At 53.6% G+C, this 25,393-nt stretch overlaps 1 protein-coding gene across 1 annotated transcript in view; it reads left to right on the plus strand.

Annotated features, from left to right (window-relative positions):
* Nucleotides 1-25,393, plus strand: part of PPL (periplakin) — a 44,351-nt gene that overhangs the window by 5,454 nt on the left and 13,504 nt on the right. Inside the window, exons 2-9 of the mRNA XM_032327438.1 lie at nucleotides 16,439-16,538; nucleotides 21,028-21,182; nucleotides 21,920-22,040; nucleotides 22,579-22,704; nucleotides 22,798-22,839; nucleotides 23,856-24,017; nucleotides 24,112-24,219; nucleotides 25,088-25,183. Of these exons, the coding sequence (XP_032183329.1) occupies nucleotides 16,439-16,538; nucleotides 21,028-21,182; nucleotides 21,920-22,040; nucleotides 22,579-22,704; nucleotides 22,798-22,839; nucleotides 23,856-24,017; nucleotides 24,112-24,219; nucleotides 25,088-25,183 (910 nt within the window). The remainder of the gene's footprint in view (nucleotides 1-16,438; nucleotides 16,539-21,027; nucleotides 21,183-21,919; nucleotides 22,041-22,578; nucleotides 22,705-22,797; nucleotides 22,840-23,855; nucleotides 24,018-24,111; nucleotides 24,220-25,087; nucleotides 25,184-25,393) is intronic.

The following is a 25,393-nucleotide window of genomic DNA, read 5'->3' on the forward strand; positions in this document are numbered from 1 at the left end:
AGGGAGCTCTTTGCAAGATGCAGATCTGATCCCGTCCCCTGCTGCTTAACCCTTGCCCCTTTGCTCTCAGGCCCTGGTTGTGGCAGCCCTGCACACATGAATCCGTGCCCTCACCCTGTCCTTTCCACACCACATCCAACCACATGGCCTTTGCCCACACTGTTCCTCTTACCTGGAATGCTCTTCCCACCCCTCTTAGCCCATTTCTATTCCTCTTTCTTGGTTGGTCTCTGTTCCTTAAGCCCTCCCTAACCTCTTGTCCTGCCCATCTCCTTGATCCTTATCTCAGCAGCCATTTAACTCTGGTCCTTTGGCCCCAGGGAGGTGGATATCTCCCCTCCCCACCCAAGAGACTGGCTGGTGTGGCACATGTGCTGAATGAACGAATGAATGAGTGAATGAATGAGGGTGAGCCATGAAGGACTGCTAAGATGCTCTCCCTCCTTGAACCCCCTCACAGAGCACACACACGCGTGCACACACACACACACATATGCACGCGCACACGCGCACTGACCAGGAAGGTGGGGGTGGGACAGAGTGTGAGGGCCTGAACAGAGAGTGCCGTTGACCCCTGTCCTCATCCAGCCACCTTCTGTGTGCTCAGTAAGCAGGAGGCAACAATGCAGGGTGGTAAATGCTGGGCCAGTGGAGGCAGAGGGGCCCCGAGCCAGCCCGAGGGCTTCTGGGGGATGCGCAGGGGGTGGGTGGATGGAGAGAGCCTGGAGCGGGATGAGGTGGGGTAGGTGTCTCCAGGCGCATCAGCCCGAAAAGTCATCAGTGAACAAAGCTAATGAAGGAGACAGTACATTTATGTACATTTGGAAAAACATTCATACAAAGCAATTTGATGTTTTTTTTGTTTGTTTGTTTTCTGGATGCAGACAGAGGTACGTAGTGGAGAGCATGAAACGGGCTTAGGAGGAAACCAGTAGCTCCAAAATCACCCACCCCCAGAGGAGGTGGCCGAAGGGGTAATACACGATAACATCGTATTTCTTAGTAAACAAAATCCAAAGCAAGTACGGCAGCGTGGGAACATCAGCCGCGTCTTGGTGGTAGGGTTCTTTTCTGTGCTTTTGTGTGTGTTTGAGCTAGATCATGAGTTTTCAGGTCTTTAAAGTGAGGAGTGGGATGGGCAAGGAGAGCTGGCAGCAGGAACAGCATGGGCTGGAGCCTGGAAGGGAGCCTGGAGTCCTGTGTCTCAGGGTCTGGTCATTAGTGGGAGAAGGGGTCATGGGGAGAAGGGGAGGTAAGCCCAGGGGGGCAGGTCCTGAGGCCAGAGGAGCAAGACTGGAAGGCAAGCAGGATGGTTCTGGATCGGGAGACACAGATGGAAAGTGTCAGGAAGGCAGCAGGGGGTACTGGGAAAGCTGTGACCAAACAAGAGGCTCAGGGTTGAGTCCTGGCTTCGAGTGGCCGCCCTAAATGATGATATGTGGTGTTTCTCAGCCCCGATGGCTCTGTTTCAGGTGAGGCTCAGAGTTTAGTAGCCTGCCCAGCGACCCTGAGCTGCTCTAACACGGACATTCTGAGCTGGGAGCAGGCAAGCTGGCCACCAGAGTGTCCCAGCTGGCCGCCTGGCCCACCCTCGCCTGGGCGAAGGGTTTGTCAGGCCTTGTAAGGTAGCTGCCCGCCCAGCCACTCCCTGACCGGCAGCTCCGTCTGTGGCCTGCTGACCCCGGAACGCTGCAAGGAAACGACTGTGTGCGGAACTCCTCCCTGCCCCAGTGGCCTGGGCTGGGGTCTCAGACTCCCAGCTTTTCTGGTTTTCATTTCTCCGTCCTGGGTGTGGGGACATTGTGGATCCAACTGAAGGTTGAGGAAGGATTCTAAGTCTGTGCCAAGAACTGAGAGGTCTCGGTCCTGCTGCCACGATTAAGGAGCTTCACTCTTACCAAGTATAAAATGAGCAGCCAAGCTCCACTGTTCCTGAAGGGGAGGCCGGGGCCCATGGGCAGGGACAGAGGGCATGGTGGGTGGAGTAGAAGGAACCTGAGTTTGGGAGTTGCAGACCCGCCCTTCAGGCCCTGCTGTGCTGCTGGCCTCATTCCTACCCCTCTCTGGGCCTGCCGAAGGCCGGGACTTTGCATGCTGTGCAGTCACTCCCATACCCCCAAGAATGGTGCCAACCACATGTAGCACTCAGTAGACAGTGGCAGAAGGTCTCTCTTGACTCTGTGGGTTGGAGGAGCATAAGCTTGTGGAGAACACTGAAGACAGTGGGCGTACAACATCAGGGATATAGTAGGTGCTTAATAAAAGGAGCCTGGTACTCTGGTTTTGAACCTGGAGTGACGTCCTGACTTGCAGGGGCACTGAGATTGGCTTGAGCCCAGTTTAAACCTTGCATAAATCTTCAAGATTAGCCCTGATGTTACCCAAGGCAAACGTCTGCATGTGGATAACAGGAGCCCGAGAGCACACGCCTGACACGGGCCTGGAGGTTGGGTGGCTTCGCTGGGCGGAAACAGATTAGGCCGGGAAACGGATCTGCAGTTACTACACCAGCAATCTTCTCTGTTTAGGACGTACTTCCCCAGGATTAATAGCTGGGTGTGGAGGATTTTACTGTCTAATTACCATGGAAGTTTCTAGTAAGGAGAGTATCAGTCAATTGACCAATCAATCTGGTATTTACTGCATGTTTCCTGTGTACTGCTTTCTTACAAGACTTCCTTCCTGTAGAGATCTGGGGATTCTTCCTCAGTCCACTCCCCCTAACCCTGTGACACATTACTGTGGTTCATTTCCAGGTTCTCAGCCTTGGGTTACATTAGATTCATATGGGGAGTTTAAAAGCAGTGTCCAGGCCCTTTCGCAGGCCGATTAAGCCAGAAAATCTCTGGGGTGGGGCCCACACCTCCGTCTTTGGATGTGTAGCCAGGGTTGCGAACCCCACATTTACACTGATAACTTTGATCCGTCTCGTCCGTGAGGTACACACACCTACCTTGCTTTCCCATTGCTGTAGCAGCTGCCTGAGCCATTGTGCTGTATTCCTTTATTCTCAACTGTCCTGTATCATTCTGTTTCAGGTATGTGTCTTGTGAAATGGCACAGAGCTGGTTTTAGTTTTGTTTTTGTATTCTCACCTGAGAGTCTTATCTTTTTTTTTTTTAAAGACTTTATTTATTTATTCGACAGAGATCACAAGTAGGCAGAGAGGCAGGCAGAGAGAGAGGAGGAAGCAGCCTCCCCGCTGAGCAGAGAGTCCAATGTGGGACTCGATCCCAGGACCCTGAGATCATGACCTGAGCTGAAGGCAGAGGCTTTAACCCACTGAGCCACCCAGGCGCCCCGAGAGTCTTATCTTTTAACAGGAGAGTTTGACTCATTCACGTTTATTGTAATAACTGATGTGTTTGCACCTACCTCTGACATGTTAGTTTGTATTTCTTATTTATCATGCTTTCTCTTTTGTTTCCTTTTGGCTCTTTTCCTTCATTTAATTGGGTCAAGCTGTATTTTTCACAATTAAGTTAGGATATAAAGCCTGAATGAGACAGAGTGGATGAAAATACGCTGACCCAGGCATTCTGAATCTTTGCAGTTATAGTCATTGGGGTGTTTTACTTCATCCTACTTATTAGGTTATAAACCTTTGGACTGTGTGCCTGGTGGATGTCTGCCTTTGGTTGGGGACATTATCCTGGGGTCCTGGGATCAAGTCCTGTGTGGGGCTCCCTGCTCAGTGGGGAGTCTGCTTTTCCCTCTCTCTGTCTGCTGCTCCGTCTGCTTGTGCTTGAGCCACCTGCCCTCTGTCAAATAAATAAATGAATCTTTTTTTTTTTAAGATTTTAATTATGTATTTGATAGAACAAGAGAGCACAAGCAGGGGGAACAGCAGAGGGAGAGGGAGAAGTAGACTCCCCACTGATCAAGGAGCCTGTTGCAGGGCCCAATGCCAGGACCCTGAGATCCTGCCTAACATCAACCTAACCGACTGAGCCACCCCAGCGCCCAATAAATATAATCTTAAAATAATGAACCTTTGGACTTACCTATCTTTGGGCGGGCAGTTTGGTGCCCTTAATTCCATGTCTCGCTTAGGTTTGAAGGTCAATAAATAAGTGTTGAATTGAGCGGATGTCTGATAGCATGTTAACAACTCCTGTCTCGGGTTGGTAATGGAGAAGGGCCTGTTCCCAGGGCCTGTAAGGGGGATGGAGAGATGACGAGTTGGGGGTGGGGCTGAAAGGTTACTCAGGAGTGATTGACTAGAAGATGGCTGGGGTGATAGCAGTCATCCGTCTGGATGCTTACTAGTTCAGTGGCTGCCTGACTTCAGAACATTCCAGGGCTCCCAGCTGCACCCAGCAGAGCATGGTACCTGCGTGTAGAGGGCCAGAGCCCCTAAATCACAGCCCCACACCCTTTCCCAGGCCCCCAGAGCTGCCCCAGCCAAGCTGCCCCTCCTCCCGAGTCCCAGTCTGTTCCCTGGGAGCAATAATAGTACCAACCTGGAGGGGCTGTTAGGAGGATCCAAGTGGAAACATGTGTTAGGCCCCGGAGCAGGGTCAGCCTGGAGATGTGTTCCCTCTGTGCTGATTCCTTCTCCCAGAAGGCCTGATCAGAGGGACAAATCGGGGGCCCCTCACGGTGGCATCTTAGGAGGATGTCTGAGTCAGTTGCCACCACTATTACTCAACCACTGGGATTAATTGTACCGAGGCAGATGCCAACAAGATGTAAATCACTAGGCCTCCCCTGAGTGGGAAACGCCTTGCTGCTTCATCCTGTCTCCCCAGTGTCTCCCTGTCATTTCGTGGATGGGTATTGATGTCACCCTTGTTCTGAGAAGGTGTTTCTGGAGCCTGTTCTAATCCTGGCACCACCACTTCCCAGCTGTGTGACCTGGGGGGGTGGTTCTCATCCCCTCTAAGCCACAGTTGTCTTCATCTGGAAAATGGGGGGTTAGGAATTGTGACCATGCTTTCAGTAGCTCAGTTCAGTACCTATTTATTGAGCCCCAAAGCTGTGCAAGGCCTGGAATTAAGGGCCACAAAGTGCCCTCTAAAAGATGAGTCGGTCCTGGGATGCCTGGGTGGCTCAGTCGGTTGAGTATTGGATTCTTGGTTTTAGCTCAGGTCATGATCTCGTGGTCCTGAAATCAGTGAGATCACGCCCAGCACTGGGCTCTGTGTTCAACGCAGAGTCTACTTTCAGATTCTTTCTCCCTCTCTCTCTCCCACTTGGGCTCCCTCCACCTATAGAATAAATAGATAAATCTTTAAAAAAGAAAAAGCTGAGGGTACCTGAGTAGCTCAGTGGGTTGAGTGACTGCCTTCAGCTCAGGTCATGATCCTGGAGTCCTGGGATCGAGTCCTACATCGGGTTCCCTGATGAGCAGGGAGTCTGCTTCTCCCTCTGACCCTCTCCCCTCTCATGCTCTCTCTCTCTTTCTCAAGTAAATAAATAAAATCTTAAAAAGAAAAGAAAAAGCTGACTACATCCTTATTGTCCAAAAGTGTATAGTCTAATAAAGGCAGGATTAAGAAAAGTGCCCAATGGGGGCATCTGGCTGGCTTAGTTTGTGTCGTATGATCTTGATCTCGGGGTTGTGAGTTCGAGCCCTACGTTGGGTGCAGAGATTACTTAAGATTAAAATCTTTAGAAAGAGAGAAGTGTCCAATGACTGTAAGAGTGGCTTTCTCCCCAGACTGTAAGATTTCAGTGGATCTGGTTGGGAAGGAGCTGAGGAGGGCTATAGGTAGGTACCTAGCAGGTGCCCTCAGTGTCTAGCACTCATTTCCTGAGTGCCTATCGTGTGTGCCTTTGTGTCAGGGATGGACAGATGTCTGGGAGGGACAAAAGGAAATGGGGGCCGAGGGATACCCAGCACCAGAGGTACACCTCCCCAGCAGGTCTGGATGTCCCCGGAGAGCGCTCCTGCCCTGGCTGGCCCTGGAGGCAGGACCCAGAAGAGGATGATCCTGGCCAGCAGGCAGCTAGGTCCCTGCTCTGGGCTCTGGGAAGGGTGAGGCTGGTTCTGGGGAGAGGTGTGCACTCTTATGCATTCCAGACATTCCAAAACCGATGGCTCCTGCCCACCCTTCCCCTGCTCCGGTGCACACCCACTGAAACAGAATTAACCCCCAAAGGGAAGGATGGATAGACGTGGTCAAGGGGAACACAGGGACTGACTGAGGCCTGGAAGCCTAGGTGGCCCCGGCCAAGGAGGAAGAGCATTTCCCGCTAGACAGATGCCTTGTGCCCACCACTTTCTGTCTCTACACACAGAGAAAGTTGAGTTGTGATTGATGGGAGACAGAGCCGTTCTCGGCAGGCAGGGACAGCTAGGGACACGGTCATATGGCAGAGTTGCAGCACCCCTCTGGGGGTGTGATTTCATCCCCAGGGCGGCAGGTCCTGAAAGAGGCCAGGGCAGGAGAGAAGCTGTTCGCCCAGCCTGGAGGGAGAGATGGCAGGGAATGAGCCAAATGCCGGTGGGTCTGCCCTGGGGCCCGGGGGCAAGGACGTTCCAGCTCTGGGGGCCTGGGAAAGGGTGTGAGGCTGTGGTTTATGGGTTCTGGCCCTCTACACGCAGGTACCATGCTCTGCTGGGTGCAGCTGGGAGCCCTGGAATGTTTTGAAGTCGAGTAGCCGGGAATCTGTAGACCAGACCTGGCCTTGGGGCAGGTGCCAGGGCAGCCTGCGTAGATCTGGTGGGAGAGTGGCAGAGAGCAAAAGGGATGGCCATTTACTGAGTGTCCCTAGGTACCGGGCTCTGAGCAGGACCACTAGATCCTCTGAGAGCACCCATCACCTTTACTATGGCAGAACCAATGGGCTTGTAGCAAAGTGGCCAGAAGCCACAGAATCGCCTGAACTCTGCCATCCTGCTTGGGAACCACCAGCCACGTGAGGTGTGTTTAGAATAAGGCAAGATGTGCTGCAATTTAAAACTGCATGGCGTGGGGCGTCTGGGTGGCTCCGTGGGTTAAAGCCTCTGCCTTTGGCTCAGGTCATGATCTCAGGGTCCTGGGATCGAGCCCTGCATCAGGCTCTCTGCTCAGCAGGGAGCCTGCTTCCCTTCCTCTCTCTCTGCCTGCCTCTCTGCCTACTTGTGATCTCTGTCACATAAATAAATAAACAAATAAAACCTTAAAAAAAAAAAACCTGCATGGCAGCCTTCAGAAGATGTAATAGGAAAATGGGATGTAAAATAACACATTAATAATGTTCCATGGACTACCTGTCAAAGTAATTTCTTACATTAACTAAATAACATATCATATAACAATTAAGTTCCCCTTTTTCTTTTGACTTTTCTTTTCATGTGGCTGCTGGAGAAATTTAAACCCCAAATGTGGCTTGCAGCCTATTTCTATGGGACAGCAGTGGCCTTGAATGCAAAGCCACATAGTACAAACCCCCATTTGGGGATGCTCCCGACCTATGAAATGTGTCTTTCCGTTCACCTCTCCACAAGTAGACACCATAACCCTATAAATGGATGAGGAGATTCAGGTAGGTGGGAGCAGTAGCACGTCTGCTTACGCCAGACACCTGCGCGACTCATTGCCCTGTTGCTGGGGTGAGCGATGTTTTGGGTGCAATCCTGAGCCTCCGCCATGTGACTGCCACATGCAGAGTGCTTTGCAAGGATTATCTCCTTGAATTGTCTCAATTCTCTGGGGTTGGACAGATTCTTATCACCATTACACAGACAAGAAAATAGGCAGAGAGAGACTAAGGCTAAGTCTGCCCGGGTCAGAGCAACACCAGACCCTACATTCTTTCTCTGCGCCAGGATGACTCAGTTTCCCTCCCTGCAGGCAGGATAGAGAGGAAAAATGGGCCAACTGGTTTAGCATGACTTGGGCACAGAGAGCTGAAGGCAGCAAGGGTGGCTCTCGCTGCTAGCTGGAGGGTTGGCGATTCGTGGTGTCCTTGGAGAGCCTGGGTCTCTCCTGGAGGCAGGAGGCTGGGAAGCAGGTCCTTCCGCTGGCTGCTGAGCTTGGGAAGGAGTTAGACTGAGTGGGTCAGTTGGGCATGCAGTCAATAAACCAAGTCTTAGCCAGGGTGGTCCTGGAGGTGATCTATAGAGACCCCCACCACCAAAGTCCCAGCTGGTGCAAAGGCCCTGAGGCAGAAAAGGCTGGGTATAGGGATTAGGTCTGGGCGTCCTCTGGGCCTTGGGGAGGAGTGTGAACTCTATTCTCAGAGCATTTGAGATGCTCTGATGCCGTGGCAAGTTGGAGTCCAGACAGTGGTAAGATCAGGTTGATTGTGGACATGTGCTGAAGCTGGCTGGAGGCAGAAAGAGAGTGGGTACAGGGAGGCAGTTGGGGGTGGCTGTTGCACTGGTCTAGGTGAGAAGTAGCAACCTTGATCAGGTTGAGACCACAGGGCAAAGGGAGGATGGAGGCACAAGAGATCTGTTCCTGGGTGGAACCAAGGAAGGGAAAGGGAGGGATCTGGGGTGGTTCTGGGTTTCTGCTTGAACAACCAGGTAGACGGGCCCTCCCTGCTCTCCCATTCTGTGGTTTCCCTCCTACAGATGGGGGAGATTCTTAGAAAAGCAGAAACCCTGCAGTGGAAACACCATACCTTTCAAATCCCAAACCTCTTTCTAAGCCCAAACCCAAGACCAGGTCTGGGATCCGAATCCTCCCGGCAGCCTTACTACCCATGTATGTACACCAGCCTCTCCCTGCAGGGACTGGAGGAGATACTTCCAAATATTGATGTTACTTGCAAATTTCCCATGCCTGGGCGAGGCGACAGCACAGGGACGAGCCAGAGCATGTTTTGGTTTGTGTGAGAATCAGTGTGAACGGTGTGCCGGCCCTGGGTCTTTTTTTTTTTTTTTTTCTTAAAGCTTCCCCGTGCCAGTGGGTTCTGTCTTCAGGCCTCCGTTGCTGGCTTTTTATCGTCTCTTTAAAAGGAGCCCAGATCCCTGGACAGTGACCCCCAAGTGAAGGCAGAGAGCCTGGGCTCACCCATACAGGCACTCTCTCTTTCATTTAAACCCCTGGCCAAGCACTGTGGCAGGCATACTGCCATGAGCCCCACTAACAGATGGGGAAACTGAGGCTCAGAGAGGCTAAGTAATTCACAGCTTAGTAAGGACTGAGTCAGGATTCAAATACAGGCCAGCTGCCATGTGTCTGGGTGCTTAACCATCAGGCCATACTGCCCCTCCAGCCAGGGAAAGGGGCAGGGAGCACCTTCCCGAAATTAAAGCAAGAAGAGGTGGGCAGCAGGATGAGGGTGGTTAGGGTCCCCTGTGATGCCTGTGTTCTTTTCCTGCTCATATACTCCGTCCGTGGTGTCTAGATGACCTGGTCCCCACTCGTGTCCCCACTTCTCTGGACAGTACCCCTGCTGGCCTGCACACTACCTCCCCAGGCTGCTGCTGACCTCCTGGGCTTGGGTGGCCTCCTGCAGAGCAGGTTGGACTGTGGTTATTGAGTTTCTAACTCCCGGGGACCAAACGGGGGTACCTGACGCCTTTTCAAGCTGTCAGGCTCTCTCCCTGCTGTTGCAGGGCTCTGAGTGGAGCCTGGGACACAAAGAGACACCTGTTCTAGGCTGGCGCCTGCAGGCTCAGACCCAAAAGGCCCTTGTTTGTCCCTCAGTGTGTCCTCCAGCCCAGCCCAGGGCTCTGGGGAGGTGCCAGGCAGCCCCCTGGCCGGCTTGCACCCCGTGTTTTCCTCCTTGTGCCAGAAGTCTCGCATACAGACGAGGCCATGTAAATGGGGCTCCCTGGCATACCTTGGACAGGACCCTGGCCCTCCCGGGCCCATGCCAGACCCCAGCCTCCTCAGCCCAGGAGGAGAAAATGAGGGCTGATTCTCTGGAGAAACGGGCCCAAATCTGCCTAGGATTCCCCCAACCTGGCTTATGCCTCCCATACAGCAACACCTGGGCAGGGCCGGGCCAGGCTGGGCTGGACTGAGGGGACCGTCGTGGGGACAGCTGAATCCTGAGTCCTACCGGCTTCTACCTACCAGTGGTGTCTTGGGTCATGGCCCCACCTCCTCCCTGCCTGCACACAGGTGGGCATGGTAGATGCCATTCCCATCACCAAGATGTCCTGTAGGGGTTGGCTGGAAAACCCAGAAAGCTGGAAGGAAACTTTAAAAACTCAACTAAAAACTTGTTTCTAACTCCCCGGGTTTCCCCTCATGTCCTTTTTCTGGTCCAGGACCCCACGTCACAGTCAGCGGTCCCGTCTTCTTAGGCTCCTCCAGACTGATGGTTTCTCAGTCTTGTCTTTTGTGACCTTGACACTTTTGAGGGGAGCTGGTCAGGTGTGCCGTAGACCGTCCCTCGGTTTGGGCTTGTCTGCTGGCCTCTAGCCATGAGATGGAGTCATACACTGAGAAGGGTTCCTTGGAACCTGTCCTCCTTGGTCCCCGGGGTCAGGTGTTCTGCCGTGCTGATATGCCTTCCCCTGGGGAAGTGAGCCTTCTGTCTTCTCCACTGTAAGTTCACTGATTTTCAGAAGAAACCTCTTCTGTGGGACCAGGCATGACTGGCAAGCAGGGGTCCCCAGGCAGAGCCCAGTCCGTGGCTCAGGGAGCCACACGAGGGCTCAGGTGCATGCGAATGGCACCCCCTGTGGGGGAGTACAAGGGCAGTGGGTACGTGTTGTGTGAATGAGCCGCCATCCTCACCGTTTGTGAGGCCTCTCCGGTGTGCTGGGTTGTTCGAGGTCCTTCACCGAACAGTACGTGTTGAACGTCTCCTACATGCCCCGCACTGGTTCGGCCCCAGTAGAAACTGGGGAGATTTCCACTTGTGAAGCTACATGATCTCTAATCTGCTTTTGGGCCTCCTGAGGCTGCCCTGAACCTCCAGCTCTGTCCTTGAACCTCAGAGTGGCCTTTGAAACCCAATTCAGGTGTTTCTAGTAGTGCTCCTGACCTGTCCCCCACCCACCTTACTTGACTAGGTGGAATGGACTATCCCCACTTTACTGATGGTAAAACAGAGGTTCAGAAGCATAAAGGAGCTCCTCCAAGCTTACCCCAATGGCGGGTATAGTCAGGATTTGAACCCTGTCTGACTCCAGGCACCAGCTGCCTCCTGTATGATCTCGGGTAGGTGCCTTTGCTTCTGAGGGCCTCAATTTGCTCATCTGTGTAACGAGCAGGTGGGGCTGGATGACTTCCAAGCCACCTTCTAGTACCAAAGGCCACTTGCCCTGAGAACCTGTGTCCGTGTTAAACTTCTGAGGAAGTAGGAGGCCGGGTGTGTCCCTCTCCCAGCATGTCACTCCGACGCGTCTCCCTTCTCTGGGGTGCGGGCACCTCGGCTTTCCTGGCTATGCCGGTGATTGTCATTTCCGTGGGTGGGACAGGACTGGACGGGGGTGGTGGGGAAGGGCTGTATCTTGGTCTTCATCGGTCGGGCTGATGCCCTGTCTGGCTGTCCCCGTGGGTCTTATTAGTGAGATGAAAAGCTGGACTGGCCAGGCAAGTTCCCAGTCCTTTTGGGATCTCCGTCTCCTCCCTGCACGTTCCTGACCTGCCCACGGTCCTGCATTCCTGCACTCCTGGCTGGAACGCAGGACCCTGTGGGGCCTCTCATTCCTGATGATGCCAAACCCAAAAGGCAAAATTACTAAGACTGTGCCCCAGAGGCCTGGATTAGATCCCCAGCTCTCCTTGTCTCCTGGTAATGGGACTCGGGCCAAGTTCTTCTTAGCGGTTCTTCTATCAATGCCTCAGTTTCCCCATCTGCAAAATTGGAGAACGGTGCAGCTTCAGCAGTGGTGGGATCAAAGGAGCTCATCTATATGTGACTTGCTCAGCACTGGTGGGCACAGAGTCAACTTCCTGTGTGTTAACTAGCATCTTCTAGGCAGCTGGCCATAGCCTGGAGCTGGTCTAGCCTCCATGGAAAACAGGAGAGAAGGCAGGAAGAAGGCTAAAAGGGGTGAGGGAAGAAGAAACAAGCCCCTATCACTTGCCAGACAATGGCTCTTGCCAATTTTTTTAGTATCAGATTTAATGAGATGTAAGTCACAAAGCATACCATTCACTCATTTAAAGTATACAGTTAGGGGCACCTGGGTGGCTCAGTGGGTTAAAGTATACAATTAAATGGTTTTTAGTATATTTATGGAATTACCCAACTATCACAATCAATTTTTTTTTAAAGATTTTATTTATTTATTTGAGAGAGAGACAGTGAGAGAGAGCATGAGAGGCGAGAAGGTCAGAGGGAGAAGCAGACTCCCCATGGAGCTGGGAGCCTGATGCAGGACTCGATCCCGGGACTCCAGGACCATGATCTGAGCCGAAGGCAGTTGCTTAACCAACTACGCCATCCAGGCGCCCGTATCACAGTCAATTTTTTAAAGATGATTTATTTATTTATTTGACAGACAGAGATCACAAGTAGGCAGAGAGGCAGGCAGAGAGAGGGGAGGAAGCAGGCTCCCTGCCGAGCAGAGTGCCCAATGAGGGGCTCGATCCCAGGACCCTGGGACCATGACCCGAGCCAAAGGCAGAGGCTTAACCCACAGAGCTACCCAGGCGCCCCTATCACAATCAATTTTAGAACATTTTCATCACCCCCCCAAAAGACCCCATACCCTTCAGTGCTCACTTACTAGTCCCAGCCCGGCCCCGGCCATGACTAATCTGCTTTCTGCTTCAATGGACTGGCCTGGTCTAGATAGTTCATGGAAATGGAATCCTACCATAGGTGACCTGTTGTGTCTGGCTGCTTTCACTTGGCGTAATGGTTTTGCGGTTCACCCACGCTATAGCAGATATCTGTGCTTTGTTCCTTTCTTCGCTGAGTGATATTCTGTTGTACAGATATTCCACATTTGTCCATTGATTGGTTGATGACCACTTGTGTTGTTTCCACTTTTTGGCTATTGTAAATAGTGCTGTTATGAACATTCGTGTTTCATTCAAGTTTTTGTGTGGGCTTGTGTTTTCATTTCTCATGGGTAGATACTTAGGAGTGGAAGTACTGGGTCATGTGGCAACTTTATATTTAACTTTTTTTTTTTTTTTAAAGGAAAGGCTTTTTGTTTTGTTTTGTTTTTAAAGATTTTATTTATTAGGGGCGCCTGGGTGGCTCAGTGGGTTAATGCCTCTGCCTTTGGCTCCGGTCATGATCTCAGGGTCTTGAGATCGAGCCCCGCATCAGGCTCTCTGCTCAGCAGGGAGCCTGCTTCCCCCCTCCCCCGCCTGCCTCTCTGCCTACTTGTGATTCCTCTCTCTCTCTCAAATAAATAAATAAAATCCTAAAAAAAAAAAAGATTTTATTTATTTATTTGACAGAGATGACAAGCAGGCAGAGAAAGAGAGGAGGAAGTAGCTCCCTGCCGAGCAGAGAGCCCGACGAGGGGCTCGATCCCACGACTCTGGGATCATGACCCGACCCAAAGGCAGAGGTTTTAACCCACTGAGCCACCTAGGCGCCCCATTTATGTTTAACTTTTTAAGAAACTTCCAGACTGCTTTCCAAAGCAGCTGCACTGTTTTACAGTTCCCACCCTCTAGTGAATGAGGATTCTGATTTCTCCATATCCTTATCACCATATCGTTGTAATATGTCTTTCTGACTATCACCATCCTGGTGGGTGAGAAGTGGTATCCTGTTGTGGTCTAGGGTACTTGGCAGTACATGCCTCGGATGTCCTGGGAGCCCTGCAGGATTGTCACAGGAGGTTGTTAACAGCATGGACTTGGGGCCCTGCCTGGGTTGGAATTCTGGCTCAAACACTTAATTACTGTGTAACTTTAGGAAAGTTACTGAAACTCTCTGGTCCTCCATTTGCACATCTGTAAAGAGGGGAACAATAATATCCTGACCCCCTGGGCCAACACCTACCTCACAAGATTGTAATGAAGATTAAGAAGTGAGCGGAGAGCCTGGCATGTGGAAAGTAAATACAAGCTCATACTATTCTGGTGATGGTGGTGGTTGCCGTATGTGTGCTTGTGATTTTCCCAGCACCCCTGTGAGTAGCTGTGAGCCCCGTATTTGATGAAATGGCCTCTGGAACAAGACTGCCTGAGCAGAGTTCTGGGTGTATGATGCTGGACAAGCACCTTGACATCTCTGAGCCTTGGTTTCCTATAAAGTCCCTGGAAAGGGGCACACAGCCCTCCCCTGGGGCTTAGGGTGAGGATGTTGTTGGGGAAGTGCCTGTGAACATGTCTGATGTCTGGCGAAGCGTGCGTGGAAAGTACCAAATTATCACAATCCCTTGGTGGGCATCCCCTGTAGACAAACGGAGAAGCGGAGGTATCTCGAAGGTAAGGTGCTTGCCTGAGATGGTCCAGGCAGCACATGGTCCCCTGGACTTGGAGCCCATGCCTGTCTGGCCAGAAGCTCCCACAGAGCCCTCCTTTGTCCTCTGCCAGGAACACCATGTTCCTGAGCCTGGTTATTCCACCCTCCCCCCATTTTGTCCCCTTTCTGGTGCTAGGATTTGGCTGGAATAATGGGCCAGCCCAGGTTGGGGTCCAGAAGGCACTTTGCTTACATTTCGCAGCCAGTGAAGGGGCTGGTTTGGGAGCTGGTCCCGTGTCCTGAAGTGGGGCTGCACGGAGCCAGCGACCCCCACCGAATCCACACGGGGGCTTCCTGATGATGCTTGAGCAGTTGTGGGTTAAATATTTGGTTTAAGATTCGCCACATCTGAGTGCCGCAGGCCAGGCTGAGGATCAGTGGTTTGGTGGAGGGTCGGGGCCTGGAAGGACTTGTGCTCCCCATGTGGTCTGACCAGCCAGGGGGGTGAGGGCTGTGGGCTCAGTCCATGCCCTGGCAGCCCAGCCTTTACCCTTCCTTGCTCCGATCCCTCACACAGAGTCCCTTCTGAGCACTCCCTTCCTCACCACCGAATACCAGCTTTCTGCACTGCAGGACTGCTCAGAGCCTTTCCAGGCTCATGGACTTCTCAAGGGTCCAGATTTTTCTAGCTGCCTTGACTCATAAAGCCTACATTCTGGGAGTAACTTACTGCATTGGGGTTCCTGGGACCCACTTTGGGAAATGTTGCCTCCCTGATTGACTTGGCAGAGGGTACCTGGGTCTTGTTTCTCCCTCCCTCCCACCCCTGGGCCCTGGCTCCCGTGCATCCAGGCCTGGCACAGAGCAAACTCTCAGTCAGGGTTTGAGACGCGGTGGACAGACTCATAGGTTCTGTTGGCTGGGCCCAATTCTGCCCCCGAGACACCCCCCCTCCCTGCTTACCAGCAGTACCAGCAAGTGTTGGACCTCAAACTCCACAGGGGATCAGGGTCCCCTGGAGAACCCGTAATAACCAGAGCAATAATAATACAGCTTCCCGGGCCCAGCTCTGGAGATCCAGATCCAGAGGGGCTGGGTTAGTTCCTGGGAATCTGAATATTTCGTGTCCCAGGACGTGGGTCCCAGGCCTCGATCTGAAGAAGTCCACTGTGGAAAAGGTGGTGGCCGCCCTCTGCCTGAGGGTCCAGAGCCCTGCCCTGCCCCCCACAATGGACATGCCCAGGACCCACCTTTTTGTGACCTCTTGTCATTGAAGCCTTCTGCCCGTGAGCCCCAAACTCTTCCCCATTCTTCAGAACCTAGCCGCTCCCCACCTCCTCCAGGAAACGTTCAGTGACCAGTCGCGTCCCCACCCGGCCAGCCCTGAGGCTCCCCTGGGCATCCTGAGCCCCTCATGCCTATCTCAGTCGTGTGTTATTTCTGTAAATGCTGATTTCCTCCCATCTAGGGGGTGACCTGTCAGAGGGTGAGGCTTTCTCTGTGCACGGTGCTGGGCCTGGCCTATAGCGGGTGCTTAATGAGTGCAGGTAGAATGAAACCTCTGGGTGCTTGGGCTCTACGGTGGAGTCAATACAGAAAGGTTTTCAGTGGACATTGGGGAATTAGGTGCTAATTTTTTTTTTTTTTAAGATTTTATATATTTATCTGAAAGAGAGAGCACAGAAGGGGAGCACAGAGAGTGGCAGAGCGAGAAGCAGATGTCCCGCTGAGCTGATGTGGGGGTCGATTCTGGGACCGTAAGATCATGACCTAAGCCGAAGGCAGTCAACTGACTGAGCCCCCCAGGCGCCCCTTAGGTGCTAATCTTGACCATTACTGGCTGGCTGGGTGACATTGGCCAAGTTCCATTCCCTCTCTGGTGTTGAAAGGACGCAACAGCAGAGGCAGGGCCCGACACACATCAGTATAACCTTGTGAATCTATTAACACCCACTGAATGAATTACAGGCTTTAAGGGGGTGAATTTCACAGCATGTGAATTCTATCTCAGTAAAAAATATGGGGGGAAAAAAACCATAGGAAAGGTGTTTTGCCATGTAAAAATAGAAACTCGCCCCAAGCTGTTTTGTTTCTGTGGCTTTGGTGATGTCGGCCCGGAATGGGGGGTGCAGGAGACGGGGTGGGCAGCCAGGCTCCCGCTGAGGCTGGTGGGGACACGGCCCGCCCTGCTGGCCCCAGCCCACCTCCTGTCTTCCGTCCCCAGCATCTCTAACAAGGAGCTGTCAGAGCTGATCGAGCAGCTGCAGAAGAATGCCGACCAGGTGGAGAAGAACATCGTGGACACGGAGGCCAAGATGCAGAGCGTGAGTGCCCCCCCACCCGCCGCCATCTTGTCAGCCCCATTTGGGACCAGGGTTTTGCCCGACCCAACTGTGTTTACTGGGGAGGGGGTGGATTCTGCCCTACCCCCGGGGAACCTGTGGCCACATTTGGAGTTATTTTTAGCTGTCACAGCTGGGGTAGTAGGGTGGACGGGCATCTCGTGGGTGGAGGCCAGGGATGCTCGTAAACACCCTTGAGGGCATAGGATGTCCCTCCTCCCCCGAGTGATCCAGCCTCAAAGGTCAGGAGTGCTGAGATGGAGAAATCTCATTATTGCTGTGAGTATCAGCCCTCGACTCTGGGGGCTAAGTTCCTGCAGCTCGTGGACCTTGTCTGGAGGGGAGCTATGGTCTCAGGAACCAAGTCCTGCTAGCAGCCCAGCTTTGCCCCTACTGTGTGACCTGAGGCAAGTGGCCGTACCTCTCTGTGTGTGTGTGATTGCCTCCAACAGGGTAAAAGCGATCATCCTCATCCCCTCTGCTGCCGTAAAGATTCAGCGAGGTTATGCAGGTCTATCACGGGGCTCGGTATGATCATCGATACCCTCATTCTTCTTGTACGTCCCCTGCCGTTCCTCAGAAGCATGCGATTCTCCTTGCACGGAGAAGAGGGAGAAAGTAGCGAGGCAGATCGTGTTCCCTCTCTGTGTCTCTCTTCCCTCTTCTGTGACGTGGGCTAACAGCCACTCGGAGCCACGGGTTCTCCTGAGCAACCTGTAGCAGGCGGGATGCCTGGGAGCTGCCAGGACGACCGTCCCTTTGCACCCTCCGCCAGCCCAGTGCGGTTGAGCTTATACCCATTTTGTAGCTGGGGACACTGAGGTTCAGAGACAACGAGGTGACTCATCTGTGACAGAGCCAGCCCCAGAGGCATCCCAGAGGTGGGGTTGCCAGATTTAGCAAATAAAAATACAGGGTGTACTTTAAATTTGACTTTTGGAACACAGGTGATTTTTTTTCATAGACGTATATCCCATGTAGTGTTTGGGATATACTTACACTACAGAGTTATCCATGGTTTATCTGAAATTTGGATGGTCTGTATTTCATCCGCCTTCCTACCCAGGAGGTGACCAAGAGGCAGGTCCAGAGGAATGGGGGCCAGAGGGTGAACAGGTCATGAGCGAGCTCAAGGCCTGGCCCAGCTATGGCTGCCCCCCCCCACCGCCCCCCACCGCTTCCCTCGACCATGCTCGGGTCTGCTGGTCCAGGACCAGTCCACAGGCAGCCAGAGGGATGGAATGGGCTGGGGATGGCAGAGCCAGGAGTGAGGAATGGCAGTGTGGGAACGAGCAGGAAAGGCGAGGGGCGCGCTCTCTGTTCCCTGCCAGGGGCCCTCCCCCGACTCCTTTCCTGCCGTCACCTGCCCTTCTGCCAGCTTCTCCCTGCCTCAGAGTCTCGCCAGCCCCTCAGCTCACCCCTCAGGCCGCAGCCTTGTCCCAGCTCCTCTGCTGAATTTCCATTCCCCTCCTCTTGTGGCGCCTGCTAGTTTCTTTCCTAAATGAAAACAGCTTTTTGGGTGTGTCCATTTTCGTCCTAATAAAAGTAATATGGGTTTGTTACACATCTTTCAGGCTGATAAACAAAATATAAAAAGCAAATTGAAATCCTGTATAATTCCAGCACCAGAGAGATGTATCAGCTGTTAACATTTATTAACCTTTTGGTGTATCTGTTTGACCTTTTCCTGTGTGCGTGTGTGAAGGAGAGCGAGCGAGCGTGGATAGGGTCTCGAGCTCTCATTTTTATTCGCTTAGAGTAATGACTCACCGTAACAAGGCTGTACTTGGGGGATAATTTTGGACTGTTTTTTAACTTCAGATGAGCAAACCTGAAAATAGAAGCCGTGCTTGGACGACCATATGGACAAATCTTTTGCTTTCTTTTTTTTCCTTCTATCTTTTCACTTCTTAGAAGATGTCACTATTCATTTTATTACCCCAAAGTTCTTCTCAATGTTCCTGTTTTCTTAGATTGAAGTGAGATTCACAGAACGTAGGGTGAACCACTTAAAGGGTGCAAGTCAGTGGCCTGTGGGCCGTTCGCAGGGCTGGGCACCCACCGCCTCCTCCTAGTTCCAAGACATTCCCCTTCCCCCAAAGGGAACCCCGTACCCAACAGCAGTCCCTCCCCATGCCCCTTCCCTGCAGCCCCCAGAAACCCTCATCTGCTTCTTCCTGTGCCTATGAATTTGCTTGTGGTCATTCATATTCGGTTTCATATAAACGGAATTGTACAATATATGGCCGTTTGTCTATTCAAAAATTTCTTTTAAAGATTTTTAAATTTATTTATTGACAGAAAGAGGGAGAGAGAGAGAGAGAGATCACTGGTAGGCAGAGAGAGGGGGAAGCAGGCTTCCCGCTGAGCAGAGAGCCTGATATGGGGCTCGATCCCAGGACCCTGAGATCATGACTGAGCTGAAGGCAGAGGCTTAACTCACTGAGTCACCCAGGCGCCCCCGCTTCAAATTTTTAAATGTGCAGAAAAGTTGCACGAACTGCACAGAGATTATTTGTACCCCTTCCCGCCAGATTCTGCTGGTCCCTGCTGCTGGATTTGCTCTATCAGTCATCTGCCCCCTCAACATGCCTGTGATTTATAAGCTCCATCAGTCCCTATGATTTTTTTTAACTTGTAAAAACCTTTTACTGGAAGTGTACATTCCATAAGGTCTGTAGAAAACATCCACGTTTTAAGGGCCTTTGCGTCCGTAGGGACCCAGGGGACCATGCTCAGATCAGGATAGAGCACACTTCCCGGAAAGCTGCTCGTGGACCTTGCCAATCCGTATCCCCCAGAGGTAACCACGACGCTGACCCCTCCGTCACCATCGATCTGTTTTGCCCGACTGTGAACCCTTGAACGCGGCATCTCTCAGCTCGATGTTCTCTCTCTCCTCCCGGCTAGCGCGTTTCAAGCAAGCTTGTATTCCCACACAGCTCTTGCATGAATGAGGTAATGATTAATTTACTTCCCCGTTTGCAGAATTAATCTTTGACACTGTGAGTGCCCAGGAGAGCTGCCGATCAGCTGGAAGGGATGGAGGGGAGACTGTCCCACCCGAGCCAAGAACCACGATGTTTCTCTCCGCATGAGGCCGGAGAGATGGTCCAGGCCCTGCTGGGCATCACCTCCAAGCCCCTGACGCGCAGGGCCTCACTTGCCCCTCAGCCTTCCTGGGGTTGGGAGGCTTTTTCTTCTTCCTTTTCTTCTCAGGGGACGTCTGCTCTTTCCTCTAGGCCAGGAAGCACACCCCTTCGCTCACTTCTTTTGGCTTTTTTAACAGGTTTATTGAGGTGTGTTTTACGTATCAGGAGAAGCTCCCACTTCGAGTGTACAATGCAGTGGTTTTTAGTAACTTCACCAAGTGGCACAGCCGTTTCCATAAATGGGTTTGTGAACATTTTCATCCCCTAGTAAGAATCCTTGTGCTCATTTACTGTTCCCAGTCCCCCCCACCCCCAGCCGCTGGCAACCACGCATCTACTTCCTGTCTCCACGGATTTGGGCAAAGTGGAACCCTACACTTGGGGTCACTTGGACGCCTCTTCCTTATTCCCATGGCAGAGGTGGGGACGCCGAGACCCTTCAGGGGAGGACACTGGCTCCTCGAGGCCCCCTGTGTTACCACCATGGTCTGTCTTCAGCCCAGTCACCGGCCTGTCCTCGCTTCCCGTGCGGGCCTGGGGTCTCCAGGGCCTCGCATGGCGTGTGGCTGGGCTGCAGGAATGTTGACCAAGTGAGCTAACAGGCTTTGTTTAGACACCTGCTGTCCTGACTGCCAGGTCCTTGCTCTTCCCTAAACAAGCAGAGGCCCTGGACTCATCAGCGACACCTCCCAAAAATCCGCCTTCTCTGTTGACTCACACCATTTCTGCAGACGCCGCCCCAGATCCGCCGTGGTCAGCTCCCATCCAGCCCCGTCAGTGACAGATGACTGCCCTCGCCTCTGTTATCTCGTCCTCTCAGAGCCCTGAGGCATTGCCCTTAAGGACGGATGGGGTCTTGTTGCCTTGCACCTCTTACAGTTTCCTCCTACAGCCTGCCTTCCTGCCTCAGGGCCTTTGCACAGGCTGTTCCCTCTGCCTAGAACACTCTTTTCTTTCATCCTTAGTTCTTAGCTTGTGTCAGTGCCTCCAAAGGGGCTCACTGACCACGGAATCTAAAGCAGTTCCCTGCTGTTCCACCTCTGGTGTGTTTCCTTGGTAAACACCAACTTGTATGAACTTGGAATCACCTTTGTGAGGTTTATCTGTTTATCTGACTGGACTGGGCAGGGTCAGGCCTCTTCATTGGAAGCTGTGTCTCCGAGCCTCCACGCGAAGTGCTTGGGCTGCTTGGCGAGAGGCAGAGGAGAGGCTAGGTGGGACTGGGAACCCCTTGCTGGCCCTCTGCTCCCACCGTGCCACCCCCACAGTGCCCACTGAGTCCCCATCCGCCGCCCCCTTTTTTGTCTTGACTCTCACAGGACCTGGCCCGGCTGCAGGAGGGCCGACAGCCCGAGCACCGGGACGTGACCCTGCAGAAGGTGTCAGACTCGGAGAAGCTGCTGTATGTGCTGGAGGCGGACGCGGCCATCGCCAAGCACATGAAGCATCCGCAGGGAGACATGATTGCCGAGGAGTAAGTCCCCTCTGCTCCAGGTTCCTGGGACGGGGCAGGAGGGCTGTAGACCGCTCAGCATTCCGGAGCCCAACTCAAGTTTTACTGAGGGCTAACTAGATGCAAGTACATGCCAAATGCTTTTTGTTATCTTCATGGCGACCCATTTTGTAGCCCGGGAAACTGAGGCTCAGCTCTGACATCCCCCGTTTTGGTCCCTGTGTGACCATAGGTCCCTGACCGTGATGCTGTCTGACCTCCAAGCCCTTGAGCACGCTCTCCCACTCCCTGATGTCCAGCCAGTTTCCTGTGCTCATGGCTCTCCCCTCAGCTCAGATGTGGATAAACCAGCCCCCAAAACGCCTCCTGCCTGGTTCTTGCTCCCCACCCTGGCAGGCGCAAGGGTCTCAGGGTGTCTCATGACTCCTTGTGTCATTCCTGTCATGGCCCACACTACCCCTGTGGTTCCTGCCCCACGGTGGGCTCTGGAGAGCAGTGGACCTGCCTCTTTCTTCCAGAACCTTCTATGGTTCTGGACATAGAGTAGGCCCCGGGGAAACACTGATAGGGGAAGGAAGGGTGAGGAAGGATGTAGTGATGGTCTGGAACCCAAGGCCCTGGTCCCTGTCCTTCCAAGCCCCTGAGCAGAAAGCCCCAGGCCAGTGTCTGGGGTGGGAGGCCCCTCCTGGGGGAAGGGGCGTGGGTAGTGGGCCTGCCAACCGGCCCCACTAACCAGGTTGGCCACTCTCCCTGCCCAGCATCCGTCAGCTGAAGGAGCGCGTGACCAGCCTCCGTGGGAAACACAAGCAGATCTACAACCTGGTGGTGAAGGAGGTCGACCCGCAGGTCAACTGGGCGGCGCTGGTGGACGAGAAGCTGGTACGGCCCCGGTTTCAGCCGTGTGCAGGGAGGACCCCACCATTTCATGGGTCCCACGGTCCTGCCTTGCGGAGGGTCACGTCCCCGAGGTTTCTCAGTGGCTGCGTCAGCGCAGACGGCAAAGCTCAGAGAGGTGTAGCACCCAGCCCAGTGTCACCCAGCAGATGTGTTGGAGACTGGGAACCTCCTGGGATTCCTCTCCAAGCCTGGTTGTTGGGGTCCCGGGCAGGTTAGGAGGAGCGGCCAGATTTCTGGCCGGCTGCTTGGGCCAGCAGTCGTCTCTTAGTGATGTGACCTGGGCAAGCGACTCCCCTGACCAGGCCTCCATTTCCCCATCTGTGAAATGGAAATGACAGTTGTGGGGGCCTCTGAGGTTACAGTGAGATGACACATGTAGGTGCGGCGGTAAAGGTGACCGTCACTCCCCACATCTCTCACGGGGCCCCTGGGCTCCCTTCTTGGCCATTGGGGTGGGTGGGCTGCACGTCCCAGGGCCTCACCCACCGTTCGCGGGCCGCCTCCTCGCCCACCCTCCTAGGACAAACTGAGCAGCCAGAGCTTTGGGACGGACCTGCCGCTGGTGGACCACCAGGTGGAACAGCACAATATCTTCCACAATGAGGTCAAGGCCATCGGGCCCCACCTGGCCAAAGATGGGGGCAAGGTACGTGTGGTTGTGTTGGGGGCCTGGCCCCTGGGGGAGAGGGGCTCACACCTGCAGCCCCGCCCTGACCCCTGCCCTTGGCTCTGTCCACAGGAGCAGAACAGCGAACTCCAGGCCAAGTACCAGAAACTGCTGGTGAGAAGCCCCGCTGGGAAATGGGACAGGAGCGGGTGGGAAACCAGAGGTGGGGGCACAGGAAGCGTGTGCGGTGAAGGTTTCAACAAGAATGAAAGGGGTTGAGTGGGAAGATGGTACCCCGGGCCCCCACCTAAGAGGTGTCCCAGTTTGTGCTTGTGGAAAGCCCTAATAGGTCCCCTGGATACAGCCCATCCTGCGGTCTGCGTCTTTCTTCTTTACTAAGCACCGTCTCTGTGCCAGGTACATTGCCATGCGCTTTATAAGCAAGCGTAGTCTAGTTGCCTTTTCAAAGCCTTTAAGGAATGCGTTGTTTTGTTTTAAGATTTTATTGATTTATTTGACAGACAGAGATCACAAGTAGGCAGAGAGGCAGGCAGAGAGGAGGAAGCAGAGAGCCGAGCAGAGAACCCGATGCAGGGCTCGATCCCAGGACCCTGAGATCATGACCTGAGCCGAAGGCAGAGGCTTAACCCACTGAGCCACCCAGACGCCTTTTTAAAGGAATTTTATTTATTTCTCTGACAGAGAGAGACAGAGAGAAAGTACAAGGAGAAGGAGAAGCAGGCTCCCCACTGTGTAGAGAGCCCGATATGGGCTCTGTGGCGCTTGATCCCAGCACCCGGGATTATGACCTGAGCCAAAGGCAGACACTCAGCCCACTGAGCCACCGTTTGACAGTCTTTGTAGCCTATGAGATCAGTGCTGTTGTCGTCCCCGTTGTGCGCGTGAGGAAACGCGAGTCTCCCTAGACTGTTCCCTGTGGGTTTTGTCTGTCTGGCTCACTGCTCCATGCCCAGAGCCTGGAGCGGAGCCCGGCACTTAGTACCTGTGCCATAGACGGTTGCTGAGCGAGCAAATGCGCTTCGGAGGGTCAGGTGACTTGACCAAGGCGGTCCAGCAGGGAAGTGTGGAGCTGGGCTTTCCACACATCAGCCAGAGCCAGCCCAAGGGGTAGGGTTGAAGGAGGCTTCAGCCCTGTCCTTGCCCCCCCCGCCACCGCCGGCCCCCCGCAGGCGGCATCACAGGCTCGCCAGCAGCACCTGAGCACGCTGCAGGATTACATGCAGCGCTGCACCAACGAGCTGTACTGGCTGGACCAGCAGGCCAAGGGTCGCATGCAGTATGACTGGAGTGACCGCAACCTTGACTACCCCAGCCGCCGGCGCCAGTATGAGGTGGGCCTGGGGGCCTGGGGTGTCAGGGCAGGGTTGGTGGGGAGCACAGGGTCACCAGCTGGGCGCTGAGCCCCCTCCCCTGCCCCCGCTGCAGAATTTCATCAACCGGAACCTGGAGGCCAAAGAGGAGAGAATTAACAAGCTGCACAGCGAGGGTGACCAGCTGCTGGCCGCCGAGCACCCCGGGAGGAACTCCATAGAGGTGCGTGTGCCCTGGGTGGGGGCAGCCCCCAAGATGGGGGTCCTGCATCCTTGTCTGTCTCTCCATTTCGCTGTCTTTCCTTCCTCTGTCTGACCCTGTCTCCTTTCATTATCTCATCCCTTGGCCCCTGGACTTCTGAAAGCCATACGGTACCTGTAATAGTTTCCTAGGGCTGCCGTGACCAGTGACTGCAAACTTGGTGGCTTTAAACACCAGAAACTTTCTCTCAGTCTGAAGGCCAGAGGTTTGAAATCAAGATGTTGACAGGCTCGTTTCCTCTGAATATTCTAGAACAGAATCCTTCCTTGCATCCTGGCTTCTAGAGGTCGTCAGTAGTCTGTGGCTGCATCACTTGCATCTCTGCCTCTGTCTTCAGATAACCTTCTCCCCTATGTGTCTCTGTATGTCATCTCCTTTTCTTATAAGGATATCAATCATTGGACCTTAGGGCCCATGCTAAATCTAGAATGATTTCCTCTTGAGATCCTTAACTATATCTGCAAGGATCCTGTTTCCAAATAAAGTCACATTCTGAGTTCTGGGTGGAAATGAATTTAGGGAGGGGAGGGATGCCTTTGTATGAATTTTTTAAAAACACCCCTTTGGGGAGATGCAGCCCCTGCTTGTCCCTTGTGCAGTGTACAACCCAAGTACCTGTACATGGCAATCCTGCTTGGCTCCTCAACATGTCCCTTGTCTCCTTCCCATGCCTGGAAAGAGGCTGGCTGCCTCTGAGGGGGCCACTTTCAGGAAGATGCCAGGTGCCCCCTCCCCCATCATTTTCTGCTCCAGAATCTTGCCATTCCTCCCTGGGCATCCCACACACCTGCCAAGCAGTGACCTGTTCCCTGCCCCCTTCTCTTGGCAGGCACACATGGAGGCCGTGCATGCAGACTGGAAGGAGTACCTGAACCTGCTCATCTGTGAGGAGAGTCACCTGAAGTACATGGAAGACTACCACCAGGTACCCAGTCAACCCCAGAGGATCACTGACGGAAACCCCTCAGGGCCTCCTCCAGGGGCCTCACGGGGCTGCCGTCCCAAGCCTCCCCATGCCCGTGCTTTTGACAGCATACATGGCTGTGCCCCTGATCTTGCCAGGCCCTTGTCTGTCTTCCTTGGAGGCCAGGGCTGGAGAATCTGATTTCACGGGTCGGTGTGGGGCCCAGGAAGG

Source organism: Mustela erminea, chromosome 20, assembly GCF_009829155.1.
Source record: "Mustela erminea isolate mMusErm1 chromosome 20, mMusErm1.Pri, whole genome shotgun sequence".
NCBI classification, from domain to species: Eukaryota; Metazoa; Chordata; class Mammalia; order Carnivora; family Mustelidae; genus Mustela; species Mustela erminea.